This window comes from Phyllopteryx taeniolatus, chromosome 3 (assembly GCF_024500385.1).
Source record: "Phyllopteryx taeniolatus isolate TA_2022b chromosome 3, UOR_Ptae_1.2, whole genome shotgun sequence".
Lineage (NCBI taxonomy): Eukaryota > Metazoa > Chordata > Actinopteri > Syngnathiformes > Syngnathidae > Phyllopteryx > Phyllopteryx taeniolatus.
In genome coordinates, this window is record NC_084504.1 from 14,949,417 (window position 1) to 14,976,377 (window position 26,961).

General features: G+C 39.6%; 1 protein-coding gene across 4 annotated transcripts in view; it reads right to left on the reverse strand.

Annotated features, from left to right (window-relative positions):
• The window catches only part of LOC133474948 (netrin receptor UNC5C-like), a 298,998-nt gene that overhangs the window by 125,524 nt on the left and 146,513 nt on the right, over positions 1-26,961 (reverse strand). For 3 of the 4 annotated variants that reach the window (XM_061767142.1, XM_061767143.1, XM_061767141.1), the window contains exons 2-3: positions 26,632-26,868; positions 7,765-7,908 (exon numbers count right to left, since the gene is read on the reverse strand). In XM_061767142.1, coding sequence (XP_061623126.1) covers positions 7,765-7,908; positions 26,632-26,868 — 381 coding nt within the window. The remainder of the gene's footprint in view (positions 1-7,764; positions 7,909-26,631; positions 26,869-26,961) is intronic. The other variant, XM_061767144.1, reaches the window with a different exon arrangement.

A 26,961-nucleotide genomic window follows, 5' to 3' on the forward strand; every position in this document is an offset into this window, starting at 1 on the left:
GTTGCCAGTCAATCACAGGGATCATATACAGTAGACAAACAACCATTCACACTCACATTCACACCTATGGACCATTTAGAGTCTTCAATGAACCTAACATTCATGTTTTTGGAATGTGGGAGGAAGCCGGAGTATCTGAATAAAACCCACTCAAGGTCTGTGACAACATGCAAACTCCACACAGAGATGAAGATGGGATTTCGATCCCAGATCTCCTGATATGAGGCAGACTTGCTAACCACTTGATCATCTTGCTGCATCTGCATTTAAATGTACATTATGAAATGTTTTGGTGAGGGCATGCTTAAAGTGACAAGTTTCTTACTTGCGTTTTTCTTTCCATGCTACATGGCAAACTATACTCAAGTTGCTCATTTTGACTCTGATATTATAAGTATTATGACATATATTACAAATGGAGTGCTGAGGCTGCGGATTAAACGGGTGCCGAGCACTCGCACTAAAATAACGACTTCCACAAGTCATTAAAGTCATTCTCGTTTTCTCACAAAGTGACATCAGAGGTTTTTCTCCCACAGCGACTGGCTCATTTTGCCGTGTTCTTGGCGGGCTTTGGGATCCCGTCCCTGAAGCCAACCAGGCCTTTCCAACCGCAGTCAAGAAGGCAGCGGATAAACAAACAAGCCTGTCTTGCTGACAGACTGCAGCCTGCTGTCATATGACTAATTGGGATGAAACGTGACTCAAGGGATGCTAAAATGCTAATTTGACTGATTTAGCATAAAACAAATCCTAACTTTAGTCCTGCATGTCTGCGTCCTCGCTATATTGCCTTTTCAAAAGGGATTTTTTTCATGGGGGTTTTCAAGGCGGCATGGTGGGCGACTGGTTAGCACATCTGCCTCACAGTTCGGAGTACCGGGTTTCAAATCCTGGCCCCCCCCCTGTGTGGAGTTCGCATGTTCTTCCTGTGCCTGAGTGGGTTTTCTCTGGGAACTCCAGTTTGCCCCCCCCCCCCCAAACAAAACATGCGTGGTAGGTTGATTGAAGACTCTAAATTGTCCGTCGGTATGAATGCGAGTGCGAATGGTTGTTTGTTTATATGTGCCCTGCGATTGGCTGGCGACAGTTCAGGGTGTACCCCGCCTCTCGCCCAAAGATAGCTAGGATAGGGAATATTCAGCTCCTCCGATGGCAGTTTCACTTAGCAACATGAAATTCGGTTGGCATGTCTATCATGGGTAGAAAAAGTCTCAAGGACTCAAACCTGAAAACACACAGGAAGTCTGACAATTGGCTTTGGAGCGGCCATTTTAGGGTCATAATGTCTATGTGTAGGGGCACATTTTGCCCAATTGCTACAATGTTTGAACTAAGTACAGCAGACAGACAGGCAACGCTAAGCTGTGAAAATTTTTAGCCAAATTTGAACAATGTTATACATATAGTCAGATGGCTAATGCTAAATTGTGAAAATTTCGAATTTCCGTCCATACGTATGGGCAGAGTATGGCAGCGAAATGATCCCCTAAAATTGGCTCGGTTGCCCCCAATGGAATTCTTGTTTGAATTCAACCCCCCCCCCCCAAAAAAGACATTTCACATTAAAAAAAACAAAGTTGATAGGCATTTCTATCAGAAGCATACCCACAGAAAAGTCTCAAAATTCCATGTTAGAAAAGACACAAGAAGTCTGTCATTTTGGTTTGAAGCGGCCAATTTACAGCAATAACTCAGCTCCAATTTCCTTCAAATGAGTCCTTCATCTGGCATCCTTGTAAAAATCACAAGCGTACGAGCGCATCTTTTCATTTTGAAAAGTGAGAAGCGGTTGAGTTTCTTTCAACAAATACTTACTTTCCATGTAGCATTCACACACATGGACTGTATTTTATCAGCGCTGTAAGATTTAGCGAGCGCACCGAAGCAGCTCGGCACATCTGGGAAAACGCTCAGCGGCTTGATGGAAGAGCGGAGCGTCGCCTCCGCAACCACATATCAACTCGGGCTGTCACTCTATAAAAATAATGTATATATTCGCAGTGTTTGGAAGCGTCTCTCTGCTTTCGCAGGCATAAAGCAAAGCCTGTCTGGATGAAGTCATCCAGAAAACAACGGAGGTGCAGTTGACAGAGGCATCAGAGTGCGTTAGCTGCAGTTTGCGTTTGGATCCATAAAAGCCAAAATAACTTTGAGGCCAAAAGAACAGTCTGTTAGTGTTTCTCTTTGATTTCTGAGCTGCTGAGTAATTGTCTGTACTAATATGCATATGGTTGGGGGGGCTTTTAAATAGGGTAAACAGAGTGCAATTTAGTAGGAAATCCTACAATCAAGTACTATGTAACATCCATTAAAAAAGAAGATGAGTATCATTTTGCCTGTGTGAGATTTGAGTCAATGCAGACCCCTGCAAATTTTTTTTTAAAATAATATAAAAATATAAATGACACAAAAATGAAAATGAATCATAAATCAAAATAACAAATTCAACTAAATTAAAATAAATTTAAATATAATTTCAAAATGTAATCTGACTTTTATTTTTTAAAATTACACAATAAGTAATCAATACAATCAAAAAAATGAAATAAAATGAATAAAATCATCGGTCCATTTTCCATACCGCTTCTCCTCACTAGGGTCGCGGGGGTGCTGGAGCCTATCCCAGCAGACTCTGGGCGAGAGGCGGGGTACACCCTGAACTGGTCGCCAGCTAATCGCAGGACACACACAAACAAACAACCATTCGCATTCACATTCACACACATAATTTAGAATCTTCAATTAACCTACCATGCATGTTTTCGACATGTGGGAGGAAACCAAATTACCCAAATAAAATTTTATTAAATGTAAAGTAAATAATACAATTAAATAAATCCAAAATGTAAAATAAATTAAAACATAAATCAAATAGATATATTATTCTTCCTTTTTAAGACAAATTCAATACAAATGAATTAGAAAATAAGAAATATACAATATATAAACTAAAAAAATGGCAAAAAATATAATAAAAAAATAATTTAAAAAAATGAATGGGGAGTCCTTCTTGGACAACATGGTGGATCTTCTACGCCGCAACTATAATGCTACTGATATTTGCTCTATTTTAAAGAAGGTTTGTGGCTGTGGTGTTCGGGCATGTGATTTTCATTTGCTGTTCAATGCTGTGGAAAAGGACATTGAGTCAACAATGTTTGGACTTATGCACAGTACTGAATGTGACACATATTGCTGTTATAAAGACAACAAGACATTTGTCTGGTCTGCTGATTACAATTCACACGCGCGTCTAGGAGGAAAGTGGCAGAACAAATTGCCGTCATCTGGACTGTGCGTCCGTGTGTGCGCAACCTTGACACGGCGCGAATCCATCGAAGGAGAAACACTTGACCTGATGGCTATGGGGCCAAAGAGCATGGCTGACGCAGCACAAGTCGGCATATCACATACTCCACTGTTTAACGAAGTAAATATATATGTCGCCTGCAACCCCACAATGATCGGCATTGTCCATTTAATTAACAGGTTGATCCCAATTTGAATAAGCAAAGGATGCACAAGAATGACAGCTTGATAGTCAAAGCGAGACGCAGCAGTGGGAAAAGTGCAAAATGCGCGCATCAATGCTGACTCGCTAGAAAGGCTCTGTAGAGCAAAAGCAAGCTTGAGCTGCCACTGAGCATTTTAATCACACGGCAGTAGATCCAAATCGGAGCCGAAGGCCCAGGTCAAGAGCTTGGGCTGATTTGAAAAAAATAAGAGGAGATCGCACCAGGAAGTGTGCATACAGCCGTGCCGTGATGCAAAAGAGGATAAGACAATCAAGATCAGGTCTTGTGGAGCTTTGGTACATCAGGTAAAATGTAGTGGGACAAATTTGTTTTTATAAGAATCCTGGAAGTTGTCCATTTGATTTACACCAAAATGGGTGACTATGGAGCAAGGCTGTGGAGTACTGGACGGAGCCAACACCAGCAAGAGTGTAGCGGTCCGCCAGCGTTCCATGAGCCCACTAGCGGCGAATGACACGGCCGTCCAACTCTCTCGGCTCACTGGGTGATCCGCATGTCGGCTCACCAAAACAATGACAATTTATCAAGTCCGGAAAAGACTATCATGTCCATTTTATTTATCAAACGATAAGTCGATATAGTCATTATCGTGACAGGCCTAGTTATTATTCATTTTTTTCTGCCAATCTTTACTTATTTCAACAGGAAACTAGTTGAGAGTGAATTAGTGAAGTGAAGTAGTTTTTACCCCCATTGCTTCAAAACATGATTAATCGACGTATTCCATGCAATTCATAAACAATCCTTCGTTCAACCGTCTGCTCATCCCTACTTCTTGAGACAGCATATTAGGGTAGAATCCAATTTGATCAATTATTCGACTGTTACGCCCAATCCCTACTTCTTCATGTAGCAACTTAGTTCAGTGTGAATCAAAAAGTCTTCCATTGCTTTAAGACATGATTTATCAACAACAAATTCCAAATTCATAACAATCAATCCATCGATTATTCGATTGCTATGCCTCATGGATTAATCCTCATGAATATGAGTTAAGTGGATTTTGTAGTTAACAACAATGAAACGGCAAAGAAAACACAAGGGCTTTGGGTAGAAGTAATAAAAGCATGTAAGTATATAAATAAAGACTTTACAAGAGCAGCTTCTTGGTTAATATTTAAAAAGAAGGGCCGAGCGTGATGGATTTCCTCTTGTCGAGCCCACTCGGGAATGCCGTCTGGTCCGGCAACAGAGGATGCTCGACTCCATCCGTGAAGCACAACCAATAAAATAAAAACGGAGAAGGCGGCATAAAGGTTACTGGTTATTTCTTCCCGGATTCACCTCTCCCTGACCGCCTGACAAGTCCCCGATCGTCTTACACGGCTGATTGGAGCCGGGGCAACGACGCCCGCAAGATAACCGCAGTGAGTCCGGCTTGCCGAGAAGTGATCGGTCGGGTGATACAAGGCCGGCGTAAAGCATCTCCGTGTCCTCTGGAAAAATGATTTCCCCACGTGGTCGTGAATTTAGTTCACATTTACAGTAAACCCCCGTTCATCATGGGAATCACTCCAGACCCACCCAAAATAGGTGGACATTTTTGATAGAGAGACCATATCCATCCATCCATCCATTTTCTTTACCGGTTATCCTCACTAGGGTCGCGGACTGCTGGAGCCTATCCCAGCTATTTTCGGACAGGAGGCGGGGTACACCCTGAACCGGTCGCCAGCCAATCGCAGGGCACATAGAGACAAACAACCATTTGCACTCACATTCACACCTACGGGCAATTTAGAGTCTTCAATCAACCTACCAGTTTTGGGATGTGGGAGGAAACCGGAGCGCCCAGACAAAACCCACCCAGGCACAGGGAGAACATGTAAACTCCACACAGGCGGGGCCGGGATTTGAACCCCGGTCCCCAGAACTGTGAGGCAGATGCGCTAACCAGTCGTCCACCGTGCCGAGAGATCATATCATTTTTTGAAAATACTTTTACACCTCTCATACGCTTTAAACATTTAAATTGATCAAAATACATAAATACATTCATCAGGTTTGTTCTCACTCTTTTGCTGTCAAGAAATGGGAGACTGCTGTATAAAATCACTTGGAGGAAACAAAAGACTCACACAGTTCTCCAAATCGGAGGCACTGCGTGCTTGCTTCAAGCTGTTTATTTTTCACTCTCAGTTATATTTTACTTTAAAACTGACACATAAAACAAAAAAAATAATGAATCATTGTAGAGTCAAACACCAAAATGTTTAACCAAACCATATCATTTTGTCCATCGTCTAAAGACGATACAGTAATTATAAATCTTCAAACAACTGATACTTTAACACACATGGAGCAGCAACACATACAAACAGAGCATAAAACAATACGCACAAGCATATATTTTCTCTGCTTTGACGATTTTGAAGACTTTTACTGCAGCTTAGTAGGGGACCTTCTCTGTCTCTTCTTACTGTTAATTACCTGTATGCTGCATCTAAAATCAGTAGAGCTCAACTCTAAATTCAAACTTGTCTGGTTACTGTAAAAATCCATAAAAGAGGATCCCTTAAAAATCTGCGCTATAGCGAACGATGAACCCATTATAGCAGGAGTTTGCTGTCCGTACGCTGTCGTCCGCCAAAAACTCCTACTTGAGTTGGTGCTCCTTTTGTGTGTTTTGTGACCCCCTCCCAGCCATCCTATTAACTTCGTCGGTGGACCACGACGACACACTGTCGACGACAGGGTCATCTTGGAATGTCTCGAGTTTCAAGTGCAAAAAATAGTTTTCAAGTTAAACAAGATCAGTGAAGTAAAACACAAAGTATTCCCTTTTTGTTCATAAAATCTACCAAAACATGAGTGACGTGCACATGCTGAAGAGTTCCATGACAAATGACAACCGCAATAAAAACAATTATTGTTAAATCTATGCTCATTATTGTCTTGTATTATGTGACTGGTGAGATTAACATTCATAAATGACAAAAAAATAATAAAGGCAACACCTTTAGTTCTGCCAATATTTTCTAGAAAAAAAGAAAAACAATACTTATTGCATGAAAAGAATAGGTGTTCTTTTCATGTTCTAATTATTATTATTATTAAAATTGTGATTTCTTTTATAGATAAAACTTTTTTCTTTATATCTTGGGTAGAAGGGAAAAGCTCACAAAATTCAATAATAATAAGAAGAAGAAATAGTAAATACAATACATAATAGAACAGAAACAAATGTAAATTAATAGACAGAAATATGAATAAAACAAAAAAACTATATATTGAAATAAAAACGTGTAGATATTAACAAGAGTTGTGAAGAGTTGAAATTTGAGTTTAATAGCAATGCTTTTTAACAACAACATTTATTTTTATTTGACTCAAATACCGTACTTGTATTAGCAGGCTTAAAAATGTCCTATGCAGTGGCAGTTTCTGGCATGTGCAATATGTGCAGCCACATAGGGCGGCATATCTGCTACATGAAATCTATTGTGTAATGGCATGACATGTCAGTTTCATACAAATAATGAGAGTCGCAACCCAGGAGCCCTACATCCGTCCCAAGGAAATACAGTATTTCGCTATCCCATGACAAATCAACCACGGCTTTACTATTTACAACGTAAACAAGTATTATCAATACCAGCTTCTGAACTTGTCACCGGGAATACAAACATTTCTGCTGTTTTTTTCAAGCGAGGAACCGTGCGTGTTCCTTTCCATTTCACTCGTTAAAACAAACACTGTCATGTGGAAATGTGTTAAGAACTTTATGAAGCTAGCATATCTATCTATCTATCTATCTATCCACCCATCTCTCTGCAGCACGGTGAACAAGTGATTAGCACATCTGCCTCACAATTCAGAGGTTTTGGATTTGAATTCCAGGTGCACCGGCATCCTCCCGCATTTCAAGACCATGCTATTAAACATTAATAAGACCAAAAAGACCAGATAAATATGTATAAATTGCTACTGTATTGATATTTAATTTATATTGTCTCTTTTAGCACATTTGAGATTGGAGTAATCCAAAAGTAAATAAAAGTAATCAAGTTTACTTACTTTAATATTTTGGTACTTGTGTTGCGTTACTAACTACACTACACTTTACTGTACACTTTTTTTTTCATCAGATAACAAGTAACCATATTGGAATATATTTTTAAAGTAACCCTCCCAAACCTGATTGTGGATTACTTTCTGACTATTGGAAAGGTTTCACTTCACCTTCTAGGCAGAGCTGGTCAGAATGATTGTGCACTGTACTCACATGCGATGCGTACATGGGCCTTGCGACTTTTGGTGGTTCCGGCAGAGCTCCACGCGACGCACTGACACCAGTAATCTTCCGGGCCGAACAGCTCTTCAACCTGCTGCCGGGTAATTTCTATGCTGGCTTCCCTTACCACCAGACCTGCAAAAACACAGCAAATGGCACCGTTACATTTCAAAACCTCAATTAAAATAAAAATGCATGGCTGTAGATGACCACAGTGTGTACCACCGGAATCCCCACAATTGCATATTGTACCATAAAGTTGTTCAACAAAACTATTAGCTTTAATGTAGCAATGTGAAACTGCATTGCAGTGCATTCTGGGACTTGCAGTGTTAAGAGGCATTGTGCTATATGCTGGCTGGACTATTATGATAGACTTAAAGGCTAATCTTGTTTGAAAATGTTACTACTACTACAAGTAGTACTACTACGACGACGCCAACGGCTACTACTACGACTGCTACTACTACTACTACTACTAAATAATAATAATAATAATAATAAAAGTAAACAATTTAAAATTTAAAGAGGATATAAATTATTTTGCTAACTCAACTTTTTCTAGTATTTGGGATGTGATATTGTCACTATGGTGCCTCAGTGAACATGTGAAATATGACTGAAAATCAATTCTGAGTTCCAGACGTTTTTTCTGCCGAGAGGCCTGAAATCAGGTCATTCAGATTTCTCGAGTTTATTTACATGAGTAGCGAACATGTCCGCCTACCTCTCCGCTCCCGAGCCAGCACTGTCAACATAACAAACACGTGTGCCCTCAAAAGTGAGGCTTCTACATGGAGGCAACCAGTCAGAGGAAAGGGGGCGGTCTTATTCAAATATGGACAAAGCGGATACAAAACTGGTCGAACAGAAGTAGCTTTTTCTGGACACACGTATGACAAAACCAAGCTGTTTTTGTTTTAAATAAAATTGACACTTTTATACTAAGTTCATGTTAGAGAGTAACTCTATGGAGATCTAAATTGCAAAAATAAAGGGCCTTTAAAATACATAAAACAGAAGTCTGTGCTAATCTGTAGATGCAGTATTTTAAAGAGTACAGAAGGTAAACATTTTGTTAAAAATAAAATACAAATAATTGAATTATAAAGAGAACAAAATTAATTATGACATTTACAATGACATTCAAGTAAATTTATTTTTTACATTTTTCAATTTACCCCCCCAAATATTTTTAAAAATAACAAAAAATAACAGTAAAATAGAAAATCAAAAAATGTAAATATAAAAAAAACAAGTGAATATATCACTCAATCAATAAATAAAATAAAAAAACATTACAGAATAAATAAAAAATAAAAAATGAAATTACGTGAATTAAAGATGTCTTTCTGTCAATCTTTGGAAATATTGCTACATCAATATTTGACATTTAAAAATTAAAAATTAGCAAAATAAAACCAGAATTAGAAACCAGAAGAATATATTTAAAATCAAATTTAAATTGAAACATAAAAAATAGCACATAAATAAATATACGTTTTAAAAAATACGTATTTTTGCAAGCCTTGCTACAGTTAAGGGGAAGACGAACTGGAGAGGAGTGAGGGATCAAGACAGAATGGAGATATACTGTACATCCTCCATATCCTTCAAGCAGGCAACAGGATCAAATGGGACTGTTGAGCCCCTCAGCAAATGTTTTAAGAATAAAAGAATTATGAGGAGGCAGAAGAGGAAGTGAATAGTTAAGCACACAGACTACAGGGAAAGATTAAGAGGTGCGAGAGGCCAAATGAAATGTTAAACCCAGAGGATAGAAAAATGGCTTTTAAGGGAAAAGTACGCAGGGACTTGGATGCGTGGGCGGACAAAAATGTTCAGAGCGAGAGATCTTGTCGGTTTATTTCGGGTTCAGCGGTGTTACAAAGACCAACGCCAGCCATCTCTGTGGGGACGTCTCAACGAAGACTCTCAAGAAGTTTAGGCCAAAAAAATAAATAATAAAGTTCGAAGATAGTAGTGAGGCAAACGGGACTGAGAGTGAGGATTGTGCTTGGCTATTGCTTGCCAGTGGAAGTAAAGTCAAGGCCAGCAAACAGAGGTTAAATAAAGACGGAAAACACTTTTTTTTTTTTTTAAATACTAAAATGTTAACTGTTATCAGATACTACAATTTTAATAAAAAATGAAGAAATATGTTTAAAAAAAAAGCAATGTTTTCTCACCCACAATATTGTCTCTCTCTCTCTCTTATATATATATAAACAAAAACAAGTTGGAACTTAAAATATAGCTGATATAAATTTTTAATTTTTAAATATGTACATTAAAAAAATATATACAATGGTATACATGTTTAGCATTCCAAGATAAACTAAAATAAAAGGTTAAGGTGATACCATTTGTTGAATTAAAGAAGCTCAATGTTCGAGGATATAATGATGAATGAATAAAAACTTATGTTATTGGATGTTTTTTTTTTTTATGAAAACGAGAAAAATATGTCAAGGCTTCTCACTGAGGAAGTTCTGGCCCACCAGAAATGAAATTTATGAAACATGTTATTTTTTAAACTAAAAATTAAAAATACAATTTAAAAAAATGTGGAGTGTTCCAGGATATCAGACAGATTTTTTTATTGATAAAAACGTTTCAAAGCATTTCACATACTTTATATTTTTTATGTTGCAGCATATCCCACAATTTTTATTTTTATTAGTTTACATTCTTGTAATTTTTGTACTTCAAAAAAGAAAATATGTCAAACAAATGTTACATTTTGCAAGATGGGATAGAAATAAAAAATTATCCACCGTCGGGTCATGGGGGCAGCAGCTTTACCAGGGAAGCCCAGACTTCCCTCTCCCCAGCCACTTCCAGCTCTTCTGGGGAGATCCCGCTGCATTCCCAGGCCACCCGGGAGATTTTTTTGATGGAAAAAATAAAAAATGTTTGAAAGGTATTGAATGTTCCAACATATCATACAATCTTTGTAGTCAAAAATATAAGTCTTTCCAAATTTACAAAAACACATCTGACATGTAAATGCCAGCTGTCTGGGCGAGCATTTCAGTGACTTTTTGATCAATCGAGGACACTTAGTAAATTCTGCTACCCCCCCCCCCAATGTTAGGCATGTAGTGAGGCAAAGGGGACTTAGAGTGAGGATTATACTGGTTTAATGGTTATCAGTGGAGAATTGTGGAAAGTGATGGAAAGGTACACAACAAGAGCTAATAAAGAGTACAGAGGGCCAAAGAGTAGCGACACTGAAAACTGACAATGCCAGAATTCCGGCAAACAGGCTAACAAGGGAGATTACTCCGGCTAAAACTGCACTGGGGACACAGCAAGGGAGCAAAGGTGGCGACGAAAATGCCAGCAAAAAAGGCAATTAGAAGCAGCGAGAAGCTCGGGAGTACTGTGTTGGAAACGAGGAAAGAAGTTGCACTCAGCCAGAAAACGCAGCACAAGTGCACAAGAGGGGAAAGTGACAGGTAGGAAACCAACCACTATCCAAGCGTGGGACTTATTCGTTCATTACACAGTGGAAACAACAAAGTTTGATTCGTTTTTTCAAATATTGGAAATAGAAATATGTTCAGTGAACCCTTAAAAGAGGGTGAAGCATCAACAAGGTGGTATTTTCAGTCAAATTACAGTTTAATTGCACTAAAATAAAATAAAAACAAAAAATGCTAAATCCGTTTTTTAACATAAATTATATTCTTGTAAGAAATTCTACTTATTTTGTAGGTTCCAGTAATAGGCTTGGTGGCATTAAATTCTTTCATTAATGTCAGTACAGTGGAACCTCGATAAAACGGACCACGATATAACGGATATCGGATAAAACGGACCGTCGGGACTGAACAATGTGTCCAAAAATAGTTACCATTTGTGACTCAAACTGCCGTTGACAAAGTCTGTTAGCTCCAGAATTGGCCGCTGTTGTTTACTGTCGCTGTGGTGCAACGCAGGCAGAGAATGGGACTGACATATTTTCGGGTCACAGATATACATATATTACCTGATCAAATTCCAAAAGACGTGCCTCCCATACCTATGTGACGACAATGTTGAATGTGGGGCATTGACATGGCGGGCATATCATGATGGTTATATCTATTGTCTGTTGTACGTAGAGCACTGGCAGAGAGAGAGAGGCGTGGTGGTAGTGTTAACTCTGAGGAATACAAAACACAAGTCTCTGGAGTCTGGAAGATGCTATTTTTGGTAGTCATTTTATTTTTTTTTGTAAAGCCGCTCTCCTTTGGCAACGGATTTGGAACTAGGAAGCACACAAATTCCTTGCAGCTCATGAAAGCGACTTGCCGATGATGAATACTGTACATCAACAATGTCACCTTGACCAAGCATACTGGCATGGTAAGTTTGGATAAAATGAGAATCTTTCAAACATTTTAAAACTTTTTTTGGTATTTATTTACAATACATTTGTACTGTACAATAATTTTCTACTGTGCTTCAATGTAGCAGACAATCAACTGTATCGGACGCCCCCCACCCCCGCGCCTATTAGTCCGTTATATCGAGGTTCCACTGTATTTAAAAAATGTAAATCATATTTTTTTCACACCAAGAAAGATAAGAGACAAAAAAAGAGTATTTATGTATTGAGAAGTTGTTCTGCTGAATTGAATGAAGCCCCAATGGTCCCCCATTGTTTGCTGACAAATCTCCCAAAGTTAGCGTTTCTAGGCTAAATTAGCAGAAGCCTAAACAAAGTCAAACAAAATCCCAGTGAGACACTTATTTTGTTTGGATATTGGATTTGGAGTGTTGTAGCTACGAGAGATGGAATTTGGGTGGGTCTCTGTCGTGTGACAGAACATCCTGTCAAGAGAATTCTTGTTGTCAACTCAGGAGGTAAAAACAAAAAAAACAAAAACAAAAACAAAAAAAAAAGCATCAAGAAATGTGGAGACTGTCACTGACGTCCCTGTCAATCGGGCGAGACCTTGGCATTTCTTTTCGATATTTGCGTGTTGTTGTTTTTTGCAGTTCAGTCAAACAATTCAACTTTGGCACACTGGAAGCAAACATGCACAAAATACATGTATGGACGATTTTAGTAATGGCTGCCAAGAATGCTGAAGAAATTCTCAAGTATATCTCCAAAGATCTCGTTTATCCATCCATCTCTCTATCCATCTGTCTGTCTGTCTGTCCGTCCGCGTCCGTCCGTCCAGCCATCCATCACGATTCATGGTTGCCGATTCGATTCAAGCTCAATATTGGTTAAGAAAGATACGAAAGAATTCAGTGACTGGAAATGGATTCAGTAACTTCAACTAAAATTCATCCAGTGTGACTGTGAAACAAATATCTGCATACTGGACAGGGCAGGTGACATTTCCAAGATGCCTTGTAAGGGAATTTGGCCAAATTAATTATGGTCATTAAATATAAATATTTTCCTGTTGTCCTTTTGTGTCTCTTATTGAAAATTGTATTTTATGTGTTTTTTAAAGGACTATGAGTCTGCTTAATCTGCTTAATACAAGTTGATTGATTTTATTGCTTTGCAATAAAACAAAGGGGAAAACAGCAACTTATTATGACTTATTTCTGCTATGATTTTATTGTTGGGCCATTTTTTTTGCCTAGAAAAGAGGTGTTTAATTGGTGTTAGAATTATGAAGGGGTCCTTGGAAAAATATCTCCACTGTAAGGTGTTCCTAGCTGGACCCAATGTTTGAGAATCCCTGTTCTAAACAGTTGAATAGTAATGGCTATAAACGAAGCACTGTGAGGTTTTCATGACTAGTGTTTTTATATTTTTGGACTAGTGTTACTAATACATAGAGAGTTAAATAAATGAACACACTTTCTCTTTGGAACACAAACGTGAGCCTGAAACAGCGTCCAGTAGTTGACTTTGTCACTGGTTTTCCTCGTGTTTGCCCGAGTTCATCTTGAAGGTACTCTACTATCGTTATTAGCGACGAGCAAAGCAAGCTAAGCTAAGTAGTTTGAAAGGCTTCAAAGTGCACGGCGATTTGCTGCATGTCACCCACATACATCCTTACTGATAATTTCCCGCTAGCCTCCTCCTCATCTGCCATCCACCAGACATACAGACGTCTTAAACGCACACACGTACTGTAGTGTCTCGTCCAACCCCTACGGGCGCTATGGAAAGGAGTGACTAGATGCGGGGTGTAGAAAAGGAAACGAAGGAAAAAAGAGGTAGCAGGAAGGAAGTAGAAAGTAGCACTGACAGTGCTAACTGCTGTGTGCTAACTGAAAAATCAAGCCAAATAAAAGGTGTTTTTCTTGGAAATACAACACATACACACACCTCCATATAAAGCCTGGCGTTCTTAAATCCAGTGTATTATGTCCTGGTATCGATAGAATCAATTGATTACTTTTACAATGAATTACATCTATATATTTACATCTGGATGTCTAACTTGCCAAGCACAGGATCGAGCCAGTTGAATTGCAGGAAGATAAATTAATACATCGATATAATGAATAAATCGCTACACCACTATCGATCGAACAGTGGAACTAGAATGGCCTGCCTGCAGTCCAGACCTGTCTCCCATTGAAAATGTGTGGCACATTATGAAGCATACAATACGACAACGGGACCCCGGACTGTTGAACAGCTGAAGCTGTACATCGAGCAAGAATGGGAAAGAATTCCACCTTCAGAGCTTCAACAATTAGTGTCCTCAGTTCCCAAACATTTATTGAATGTTAAAAGAAAAGGTGAGGTAACACAGTGGTAAACATGACCCTGTCCCAGCTTTTTTGGAACGAGTTGCAGTCATAAAAATCTAAGTTAATGATTATTTGCTAAAAACAATAAAGTTTTTCAGTTTGAACATTAAATATCTTGTCTTTGTAGTGTATTCAATTAAATATAGGTCGAACATGATTTGCAAATCATTGTACTCTTGTTTTTATTTATGTTTAACACAACGTCATTGGAATTGGGGTTGTATTTAAAACGTGTGTTTGAGTAAGTTGAAGTGTATTAAAAAGAATAATGAATTTTAAAAAGTTCTTTAAATGGCATCTATAATGCCATTTTCACCTATTGCAGGTGGGTCTGGAACTTATCCCAGTAATTATGATGATGATGATGAGTTTAATAAAAACAATCTAAATTGTTTAGGCCAAATCCTCCCCATGAAAACACAAGTTCCTTGGCGGAGGTAATGTATACACATGACTGCCCTGAAATAAAATAAAATAAAAATATGTAAAAATATTATTTAAAATACTGTATGTCCCTGTTAAGTGAAAATTTTCAGGATCTACAACACAGCTAGCTCGCTAACTGCACTTTGCTGTTGCGCAGGATAACCACTGATGCGAACAATAGCATTCAAGTTCTTATACAGTGGGGGAGGGGCCCAAGTACGTTACAGGTCCACATTTTCGCCACGGCCAGAAAGTTGTGAAAACTGAAATGGTGAAAAACTGTTTAACATTACGGGCTCTATTTTCATTCTCTATTTCCATAGTCTGCACATGTGTGGCAGAGTGTAAAAACTGTCATATCTTTATTTTTCTGCAAGCATAAGGCTCTCTGCGCGTGTTTGCCTATTTGGCACACCGGTCTGCGCCAAGCTGGGCGCAATGACGCAACGAGGGTGCATCCTTTGATATGTGAAAAGTTGGTGGCATAAAGTCGGTCTAAATTTACACCTGATGGGACCATGTCTAAGTCCGGCGCAGTCGGTAGACCGCTGGTCTTAACACGATTTGGTTAATTTGATCGGAGGACAAGTCGCCAGCAGTTATCCCCAGCTCGTTCTCCATTTAATAAGGGTACCAATTTACGTTGTATGTTGCCACAATGGTTAAGAGCAGTGACAAGAATGTCAAGAGATATCTCCACGCGAGACTGTCATTGGGCCGCATTTAAAGAGGATGAGAAGAGCCACTTTGATTGACGCCGAATGAAGTCGGCCGTGTCCACTCCCACAACAGCGCAGATCGTCCTTTTTTAAATACGCTGGCTTGCATACGTCTGTGAAATTACGTAAATCCAGTCTAACCAACCTTTGCCAGATTTACGCTGGTCATGAAAATAGAGCCCTATAGCTCCATAATTGAGTAGAACCAAGTTCTCATTTTAAGAATTATTTAAATAATCTGTATTTAGAAACAAATCTCAGAATTTACTTTACAGGATCTTTGAAAAGATAAAAAATACATACAACTTCATACATCATAAAACAAATACAAATACATATTATAATGTTTTTAACATATTTAGTAGTGTTACAATGAAATCATATTTCCTCTACAAGATAAGGTATTGAACTATGGATAAAGCAGGAAGGAGCGACACAAAGATGAACACGAGAGAGACATCATGAGATTTGTGTCTGTGGGAGGAACTCACGTGGGACACGGATATCAGCAAGTCAACGGACCATGTCCAAGCGAATACTTCCACTTCGTCTGTGTGTATGTGTCTGTGTGTGCATGTCTCTCATGCTGACATTAATTGATCAATAGCGTTCCATCTGGGATATGTTTGAATACCTATTATATATACACGTGTAGCGTATATGAGGGTTAACTAAAAATGTAATTAATTTGGGAAAAGATCAAGCCGGAAGCGACGCCTGCGTTACTTCTGGTTTAGCGTAATTTTAAGTTTAATCGTTAAAATCAAACTAATGTGTATCGTAAAGGGGAACCTCGTCACTTTTTACATAGATAAAACTTAGGGAAAGTGACAAGAAACCTTTTTATCAGTCTCGTAATCTGAAGGTTGCTACACTTTATGAAATATTGAGTTCTAGATCACAGAGGCTTACTTAAACTCAGAACACACAAAATACAACCACGAGTGGAATTTCATAGAATATTTAATGACATCTACAAAGGATCTAGCGAGAAACACACAAAGGGGTCTAACGAATAAAAGAAAATAACACTAATAATGGTAAAAAGAAGGAAAATATGCGTACGAAAAGGGAAATAGAAAATTGTGTGTTGGACTGAAGTTGAAAACGCGAACGTTTAACGCGTCCATTCCGGACGAGAGAGAGAGAGAGAGAGAGAGAGCGAGAGAGGACAAAGTTGAGATTTTGTCTGAAGCTGGTAATATCCCCGAAATTATTAGGCACTAATATTGTACAGTCTGGTAATCACTTGCCCTGTCTACTCACGAGCGTAGTTCAGCTGGCCTCTGGGAGTGGTCTCTCTCTGGACGCGTCTCAGGAAGCACAGAGACAGATTGGGTTGAAGAAGAAAAAGATGGAGAAAAATAAAACAAAACAAAAGACGCAGAAGACAAAAAATGGTTGTTTGTCATGCCTCCTTGGGAGAATATGGAGGAGACCACACCCATCAGCTTGAATCTAGTCTACAGATTTGATAAAATGGGTTTAAAATCATATATAAATATAAAATAACCTCAAGTTGGTACTCTCTCTCCTCAGAGGTCAAGCATATCGGACTGACTGTTTCTACTTTAGTCTTGGCAAATCAACTGCTTATGATTCAAATCACATTTCATGCTGCTTCGAGTCACATCAAGACAAACCATTCTCAAACTTTCGCAACTGCGCTTGTAAAGTTGACACACTGACACAGACCTCAATGCACACATTTGGAATATTTCTGCAGAGTTCGTGACATTTATCCTTGGTTAAACATCTAATGAGAGTTCACGGGTTGCAGTGCCCTCAAACGCCAGTGGGTGGCGCCTTGCGTGCACGTTTGAACATTAAGTTGATTGGTTGTTGCTGTATTTGCATTCTATCGTCGATCGGTCCCTTTTGGGCTGTTGTGAGTTCAAACAAAGAAAAGGACTCTTTGATGACTGTAAACCAAGATTTCAAGGGGACCTGCTAATTATTTTAGGGTTCACTAGGCGTCTTGTTGGGGGAGTCTCACAGCAGGGCGGCTTCGAAGGATGCAGTTTATCACACTGTGGGGAGTCACTGGAGTCACATCTACACTCTAACGAACACACTCTAAATGAAACATACAGTAATGGAGTCGCCTATAAATTGCAATGGTTGTTAATAACGTAAGATAAGGAGGGGAGTGGGTGAGAGGGGGCTAAAAGATGCAAAAAGGAAGGTGAGTGGGAGTGATGGAAGGAAGAGAAAGCACAGAGAAGATGAGTAACATTGACAGGAAGAGAGCGAGAGAGAAAGTAAAGATGAGAAGAAATCAATAAGTGCGATGGCAGAAAAGGAGGTCACAAATCATCCCAGCCAATACTTTTGTGTGTACGTGTGTATTGTGTATGTGTCAATGAGAAGATGCAGGTCAACACTAATGGAGACAAAGTAAGCATGTGAGTACACCATATGTCATTAGTCCACTCCAGGCTAATGGAGATATACCGAGATTGTGGCCCTTAAAAAAATAATAATAATAAAAAATAAAAAATATATAATTAAAAAAAAAAAAAAAAACTCTTTGGAATATGTCCACACGAACAAGGGCTGTTTTTGTTTGTAAATACAAAGGAAATCCCCATTCAAACCAATGAATAATATATACAGTAATCCCTAACCCTAAATGGATTCAAGTCAAGAATTGACAGAGAACAATCACAAGCATAGTAAAAGTAAGGTAAATTCTGTACAGCATACTCAAATATACGTAACATAAAAATAAACACATAAATACAGTGCAGTATACTGAAATCCAAAGCATACCATATTATGAGGGAGTGTCAAAGCATGAATGTGTATGCCTGGAGGTAAGTCATAATGACATGAGATGACATTAAAAAATATATTCTGCAATCAGATTCACAAAAAGCAAGGTCAACTTCTACAATAATAAAGCGAGGAAACAGCCCACAATCAAACGCATGCCACATCACGACGCAATGTTAAAGAATAAGCCTTTATGGCTGGAGATAAGTCAGACATAAGTAGACAGGAATCATTTAAAAAAAAAAAAAAAAAAAAAAAAAAAAAAAAAAAAACTGTTAAGTTTAGTTTAGGTCAAAAAGGAATTGTATAAAGTACTTTTTAAAGAAAAATAGAATATTCTTAGATGGCTGAGTTAGAAACAAAATCAGGACTTTTTCAAGAAAAAAAGAACGGAATTTTGGTCAATGGCCAAGTTAGTAGGCAAAATAGGTTTGTTTTATGAGAAGATAAATAAATGAAATACTCTTCAGTATCGGAGTTTGAAAACAATTCGAGACTTTTTAAAGGGAAATTAATGAAATCCTCTTCCGTGGCATAGTTAGAAACAAAGTCAGGACTTTTGGAAGGCAAATTTTTTTTTAAATTCATTTAAGTTAGTCAGCAACTCAATACTTTTTGAAGGTTGCTTTGCCTTCCTTAATAGAACAGTTGGAAAGCAATTCAAGATGAAGACAAATGAATGGAAATGTTTTCCTTATTGAAGGGATTTTTTTTCATTGATAGCAAAATTAATAAGCAGCGCAAGACGTTTTGAAGGTAAAGAAATGGGATATTTCGCAAAGACAAAAAAAATTAAATAAAATGACTTGAGAAACAGGAAGTGGCCAGCTGGCACGCCATACGCAGCACCGGGCTCAGTTAGACGCGATTGTCCGGCAAGATGACGGCATGAAGGCAGCTCACCGCCTTCTGCCTCCTTAACCCATTACGTTGTATTCTTCTAGGCTTGTGTTAGAAGAATTCCGGCCTCTCGTGAAATTACCACGCTTGCTGGTTTTGGCAGCGAATAGGCAGCAGATGCACAGATTGTACGTGGAACGCTGTCAAAATAAAAGGGAGGACCTCCTTTGCAGCCAATGTGAAGAAAAAGCAGGCATGTGGGATGAGGGGAAAACACGATAAGGAGATGAGTGGGAAGAATAGAAGCTCGGTTAGAAAGAAAACGAGCAGAGCAGTTGGGGCTTCAGTGGTCGCGGGGAACTGCAATAACCGTGGGGCTTTGAACGCATCACTCAGAGAGCCATGAACAAAAAACAATGAATGAGAGTGAGGTTCTCCTAGAAGTACGTCGGAGACACATTTTGCCCAAGGAGACTAAGGGCCACAGCGACAAAGTAGAGACTATGTCTAAAACTGTTACTTCTACCTACATACCGACTTGGGAACTTTACCTACCTTATATTACCAACCTATCCACCTACATAACCTATCATTCTACCTACCCACCTTATCTACCTTCCTACATAATCTGCTATCAACTTTCCTACCATACCATATCCTTCTTCCCTACTTACCTACCTACCTACCTACCTGCGTGCCTACCTACCTACTGTAACTACCTACCTACCGACCTACCTAAATAAAAAATAACTGACTTTTTACTTGAGGCCCACAAACACTTTGTTAGATGCACTTGCTGAATCTAACAAAATCTAATACAAGAACTGGATCTGAGAAAAATTTTAATATTTGAATTATATTGAGCTGCAATAGAGGAGGTGCTACAATTTCAAACTACAACAAAGATAATAAATCAAATGACCTTGTCAATCACATTAATTTTTAGCTTTGTAAAAAGGCTGACTTTTTTATTGGATTTTGTTTGATAGGGTACCTAATGATCAGGATGTACCGGAGAGCTTAAGCATCCCCCGAGCGAGTGAGGGGTGCGCAGCTAAACGTAAAACTAATCCACTTTAACGTAACATCAACCATCGCTCAATGCTTATTTCATCCAAATTTTTACTGAATTAGACCTAGATTTATATTGTATACATCACACTCTGAGCTGTTAAAGAGTATCCACAGGTTACCCAACGAGCGTATGACGGGGAGAATAATAAATGATGAGCAGGTGCGTGACGATGCCTGTAATGAATGCTGAAAGATGAAGAGGAAGAGGAGGAGGATGTGGAGAAGGTGGGGAAAAAGACAAAAGACAGCAGCGATGATTATACAGCATGCTGGCTGTCATCCAGCTGTTATTATTTTTCCTTTCTGACACATCCACACGTCTCAATTAGGTGCACATAATAAGATGGGCAATTCAGATTGTGAGAGTGAAGATACACAGACACCTAATGCGATCAAATAGGAGAAAATATGCCTTTACAAAGATAATGTTCCGTTTTGAGTCACAGAGGTGTTCATTTAACAGTTTGTGCATTACAGAGAACCCCCATTATACTGGGGTTCATCAGCATGAACGACATTTATACGGTCATGTCACAGCATTTCAATCTGTTTCAAGTCTGGACTTTGACGAGGTCATGCCAAAACCTTCATTTAAGTTTTTTAAGCCATTCAGAAGTTGACTTGCTGGTGCGTTTTGAATCGTTATCCTGCTATACATCCTGAGTGCGCTTCAGCTTGAAGTTACGAACTGATGGTCGAACATTCGCCTTCAGGATTTTGGGATAAAGAGCAGAATTCATGGTTCAAATAAATCACAGAAAGTCATCCAGGTCCTGAAATTACAAAGCAGCCCAAACCATCACACTACCACCACCATGTTTGAATGTTGGTATGAAGTTCTTTTTTTTCTGAAATGCTGTGGTACATTAACTCCAGATGAAACAAGACACACACCTTCCAAAAAGTTCAACTTTCGTCTTGTCAGTCTCCCAAAAGTCTTGGGAAGCTTTAATTTTAATTTAATTTTTTTATATTTTTTTAAAAACAAGCCTTTATGTTCTTTTTGGTCAGCAGTAGTTTTTCACCTTGAAACTCGATCCTGCCATTTTTGCCCAGTTTCTTCCTTGTTGTTGAGTCATAAACACTGGCAATTTTTTGTCTTTTTGTCTTGAGTTTGTTGTCACATTTCTGTCGGGCCAATTATATATTACTCGTGCACTCACTGTAGTAGTCTCACCACGCTGCACGATTTGCATATCTGTTGTTGACCAATACTGGCCACTCATGCCAGAGAAGCATCTGTTCCATTTGCACACTGAATGAGGAGTATCTGCAACATTTGCACAATCAACATTGTCCCAGACTATCGTACTCGCTTGAAGTCTCGGCGCCCTTTGCACAATGGTCATTGCACCGGACTATTAGTCAATATTAGTCATTCGAACTTCTCTAAGTGCTAGAGGACTCGGCATCTTTTTGCACAATTGTCAAAAAAATAAAAATAAATTGTACCGGCATTACCAGATAACTAGCAACCCTTTATTGTTCAGTGATTGTTTTTCTCAATGTCTTTATGTCTCAAAAGTGTTCTCTGTCAACTGTTGTCCAACTAGCACGGACGGCTCCAATTACCGGAGACAAATTCCTTGTGTGTTTTTTGGACATACATGGCAAATAAAGATGATTCTGATTCTGATTCTTGATTGAACAGGCCTGGAGATAATCTTGGGTGTGGTAAGTGAAAATGAACTAATCTTTCCCAAAAGATTGATTAGCCACACTTAATTCAGAATTTAACAAGGAGGGCAATTACCTTTCACAGAGGTCAAGGTAGCTTTAAATGTTTGTTTTTTTTCTTCTTTTCCTTAAAGGTCCCATAATTTGGCTATTTAGAACTCCATAGAGTGACTCGCTAACATGGCCTTATTATAAAAGAGTCAATTTCATTTTAAGAGAACACCTTGGTTTTGTTATACTAGTGTCCATAAAAGGCCACTTTGACAGTTTGACCCAGTTTTGTATCGGCTTTGTCCACATTTGGCTGAGAATGGCCCCTTTCCTCTGATTGTTTGTCTCCATGTAGAAGATCCAACCCTCACTGCTTGCAAGCGCACAAGTGTTTGTTAGTTGACAGTGCTGGCTCAGGGGCAGAGAGGTCGGCGGAGATCTTCGCTAGTGACGTAGATAAGCTCGAGAAATTCGAATGACCTGCTTTCAGTCCTCTCGGCAGAAAAACGTCTGGAACTCAGGAATGTGTAGATGATTTCAATTCATATTTCACATGTTTACTGAGTTACCATAGAGCCAATATAACATCCCAGATACTAAAAAAAGTTGGTTTGGGAAAATATGGAGCTTTTAATAAATAAAATCACTGCATTTGATGTTTATTTGGGTTATCTTTGTCTGATATTTACATTTGTTTGAAGATCTTAAACATTGAAGTGGGGGAAACTATGCCAAAAAACAAGAATGTGAGAAGAATACTGTATATCCCTCCTTTATAACACAAGCACACAAGTCCATTTGCGATAACGTCATGCAACCGCTATATACTTCACATACACACATGCACACACACAAATGTACATTTTTCATGCCTCCATGAAAGCACTGTTACAGATATGCACACATTTGTGATGCCTTCATACAACAACTGGCTCTCAAAAAAAAAAAAACACACATTTGTGATGCCTTTAGGCAACAACTGACACACGCACTCACGCGCACACACACACACACACACACACACACAGGCATGTGTGATGCCCTCATGCAAACACGTCTGTCACCCACATATACTGTATGCCGGCACAGAATATATCATCCATCCATCCATTTTCTTCCGCTTATCCGAGGTCGGGTCGCGTGGGCAGTAGCTTTAGCAGGGAAGCCCAGACTTTCCCCTCCCCAGCCACTGCATCCAGCTCCTCCGGGGGGACCCCGAGGCATTCCCAGGCCAGCCGGGAGACATAGTCTCTCCAGCGTGTCGTGACCATAGGTGAGAGTAGGAACGTAGATCGACCTGTAAATTGAGAGCTTCGCCTTTCGGTGTAGCTCCTTCTTTACCACAATGGACCGATACAAAGTCCGCATCACTGCAGACGCTGCACCGATCCGCCTGTCAATCTCCCGTTCCATTGTTCCCTCACCCGTGAACAAGATACTTGAACTCCTCCACTCGGGGCAGGATATCATCCCCAACCTGGAGAGGGCACGCCACCCTTTTCCGACTGAGGACCAAGGTCTCAGATTTGGAGGTGCTGATTTTCATCCCAACCGCTTCACACTCAGCTGCGAACCGCTTCAGTGAGAGTTGGAGATCACGCCTTGATGAAGCCAACAGAACCACATCATCTGCAAAAAGCAGAGATGCAATACTGAAGCCACCAAACCGGACCCCCTATGCGCCTCGGCTGTGCCAGAAATTTTGTCCCTAAAAGTTATGAACAGAATCGATGACAAAGGGCAGCCTTTATCACAAGGACACAAAAAATTACTGTACATTTGTGAAAACTGTAAGATATGAACGATGAAAAAGAAAAACAATGGAACATGAAGGGAGGGAAAGGGAGGCATGAATCCCGTTGGACACAGACTTGTGCAATGATGATATACAGTTGAGCGATGTCTACAAAAGCACATAGTTTTGTCTTCTTTTAAATCATGATGTGACACAAAAATCCTCAAAATACCAAGTAGAGCATTCTTTCTGCTGTGTGTGTGTGTGTGTGTGTGCGCGCGCACGCCTTTTAAATCATGATGTGACACAAAAATCCTCAAAATATCAAGTAGAACATTCTTTCTGCTGTGTGCGCGTGTGTGTGCGTGTGCGCGCATGTGTGTGTGCGTGTGCGCGTTTGTGCTTGTGTCTTTGCCACATTGAGTGCGACTGATAGCTGAATCAGTGGAAACATCAAGCTGGGCTCACTTCCTGTCTTGGCTTGGTTACCCGCAAACACAACTGGGACGTTAAATGATCCACAAAGCACCAGCAGGTTCCACCATGCACCACACAGCAGCAATTGCGGAGCTTTGTCCAGCGCGGAAGATGATGTAAGATGACAGGACTGTACCGTCTTTGATGATGGGATAGGATGGGAACAACAGCCCCATTGCGGCTCAAAATGACAAAATGAGAAAATAAACCCCCAGTGAAAAAAGTCAGAGAATGCCATAGGTTAGTTAGCAGGCTACTTATTAGTTCATGGAGACTCATACAAGATAACAGGATCATACCATTTAGAATCTAGGGAGGGGGAAACAATTGTATTGTTTCCAAAGAGCAAAATGTCGAAATTAAAGGTCCTGTATTTTGGAAAACCAACTTTTTCTAGTATTCGGGATGTAATATTGTCTCTATGGTGCCTCAGTAAACATGTGAAATATGAATTAAAGTCATCCAGTCGTATTCCTGAATACCAGAAGTTTTTCTGCCGAGAATTTCTAGAGTTCATCTACGTCACTAGCGAAGATCTCCGCCTATTTCTCCGCTCCCGAGCCAGCGCTATCAACATAACAAACACGTGTGCTCTCACAAGTGGGTCTTCTACACGGAGGAATCCAATCAGAGGAAAGGGGGGTCTTATATGGCCAAAGCAGATACAAAACTGGATCAAACAGAAGTAGCTGTCAGAGGGGCCTTTTCCGGACACTCATATGACAAAACCAAGGTGTTTTTTTGAAATGATAAGTCCATGTCCATGTTAGAGAGTCAGTCTATGTAGGTCTAAATAACTAAAACATGGGACCTTTCAACAAGTTAAAAGTCAGGCAACCTGTGTATATTACTGAGCCAAATTAATGTTAGCTAGCAGGATACTTCCTGGTTAAAGGAGGGTGGCGAAGAGGACAAGAATGTACCATTTCTGATTCCCGGGTAGGTACGGATGTTTCCATTACGACTTAAATGGTGAACAGAGGAACTAGAATCTTCTACAAAAGTGGGAAAAAACAGCAATGCGCCATATTTACGTTTGTTTGTCATTCATATGTTAGCATTGGCTATTTCCTGGTTCAAGGAGAAACCTGTTACAAGACAGGACTGTATCATGTTTGATTTTGGGGCAGGGCAGATGTTTTCATTGTGACTTAAACGGTAAAAAGATTAACTATACTTTCCTACAAAATTGAAAAAAACCCACAGAATGCCATATTCATGTCTGCTTATCCATCCATATTTTAGCAATCTACCTCCGAGTTCAAGAAGAAAGACGACAAGACTAGCCAGACCAGCAAAGAGAAAATAAATTCAACAAAAATAGAAAGTAAACAAAAAAAAATAATAAAAATACAGAGTGCTACAAATGTGTTTTCTAACTCCTGGTTCAGGAGAATGATGAAGACAATAGGACTGGACCATGTGTGATTCTGAGAAAGCGGTGGGGATCCTTACACTGTGACGCAAGAAGCAAAAGGAAAAAAATGAACTAAAAAAAGTTTTTTTTCTATCGTGGCGTGATGTATTTATTTTGTGTTTTGCTCGTCGAAGTTGGCCGTATCAAGTTTCGCTCTTACCAACTAATCAGAGGATGGAAAATTGCTGACAAATTTGAAATTGAATTTGCTAGAGGAACAGCCCCATTGGCGACAAAAAAAAGCTATTAACACCCATACAGTACATTACTGGAAGCAGTGCTACCAAGAGAAACACTATAAAATGAAGTGAATAGCCTGTTGGGAATAATTTAGTACAATTTAATGGAACAAATATTTTTTGGGTTGTATATTGTCACTGTCAGGCGGAAACATCTTATGTCCTAATATGGTCAATTTGATATTTTTTCACAGATTGATACTATTTTTACAAATTATTAACCAATTTAAAGTGTAGAAAACAGCTTGCCAACAAATCTATTAACTCTGTTGAACGCTGAACTGTCTGATAAGTGTTGTAAAAATCTGCCTCTTCCCTAACTCTGCAGCAGCCGCCGAGCATGAATTCACCTTAGCGTTGAAAGAGTGAAAATAGGTTCGATAGATTTGAGTGAGCCTGTATTGTTCAAATGGATCGCTGTAACGCTTCGGTGCAAAAGGAACTGGCCAGCCACAAAGGTAAGATTGATTTTTGACTATCCATCCATCCATTTGCCGTACTGCTTATCCTCACTTGGGTCGCAAGCGGGCTGGAGCCTATCCCAGCTATATTCGGGCGAGAGGCGGGGTACACCTTGAACTGGTCGCCAGCCAATCACAGGATTTCGGACTATTAGACTGCTTAATCAGCTCATCATTTTAATGCATCACTCATGGCTCTAAGAGGAAGAAAGGAGTGATCTTGGAGATGCGAGGATTCCACCGGTCAGCAACGATATGTAGGTCAGCGCTTCTGGTCGTTTATGCAACGTTATTGGTGATTCCTCACCTGAGTTCTCGTCCACACGTTCTTCCACTGTGTGGTCCTTCTGGTGGACCCATTCGCTGTTGCACTTGAAGTAGATCTGCGTGGCGGGGGTGGCCTTGCAGTAGAGGTTGACGGGCTTGTTCTTGACGATGTAGCCCTCGTCAGGTTCGAACAGGAAGTGTGGTAACGGCTCGGGCGGGTCAGACGGGAACGTCTCGGGCAGCTCGCTCAGGCTCAGGAAGTCGTCGTCGTCTCGCACTGTGAGGGAAGAAGCAAATGATTGGAATGGTAAGTCCTAAAATGATTTCTCTTTTTGTGGTTCACAACAATCCCCTTCCATTTCTCTCCATT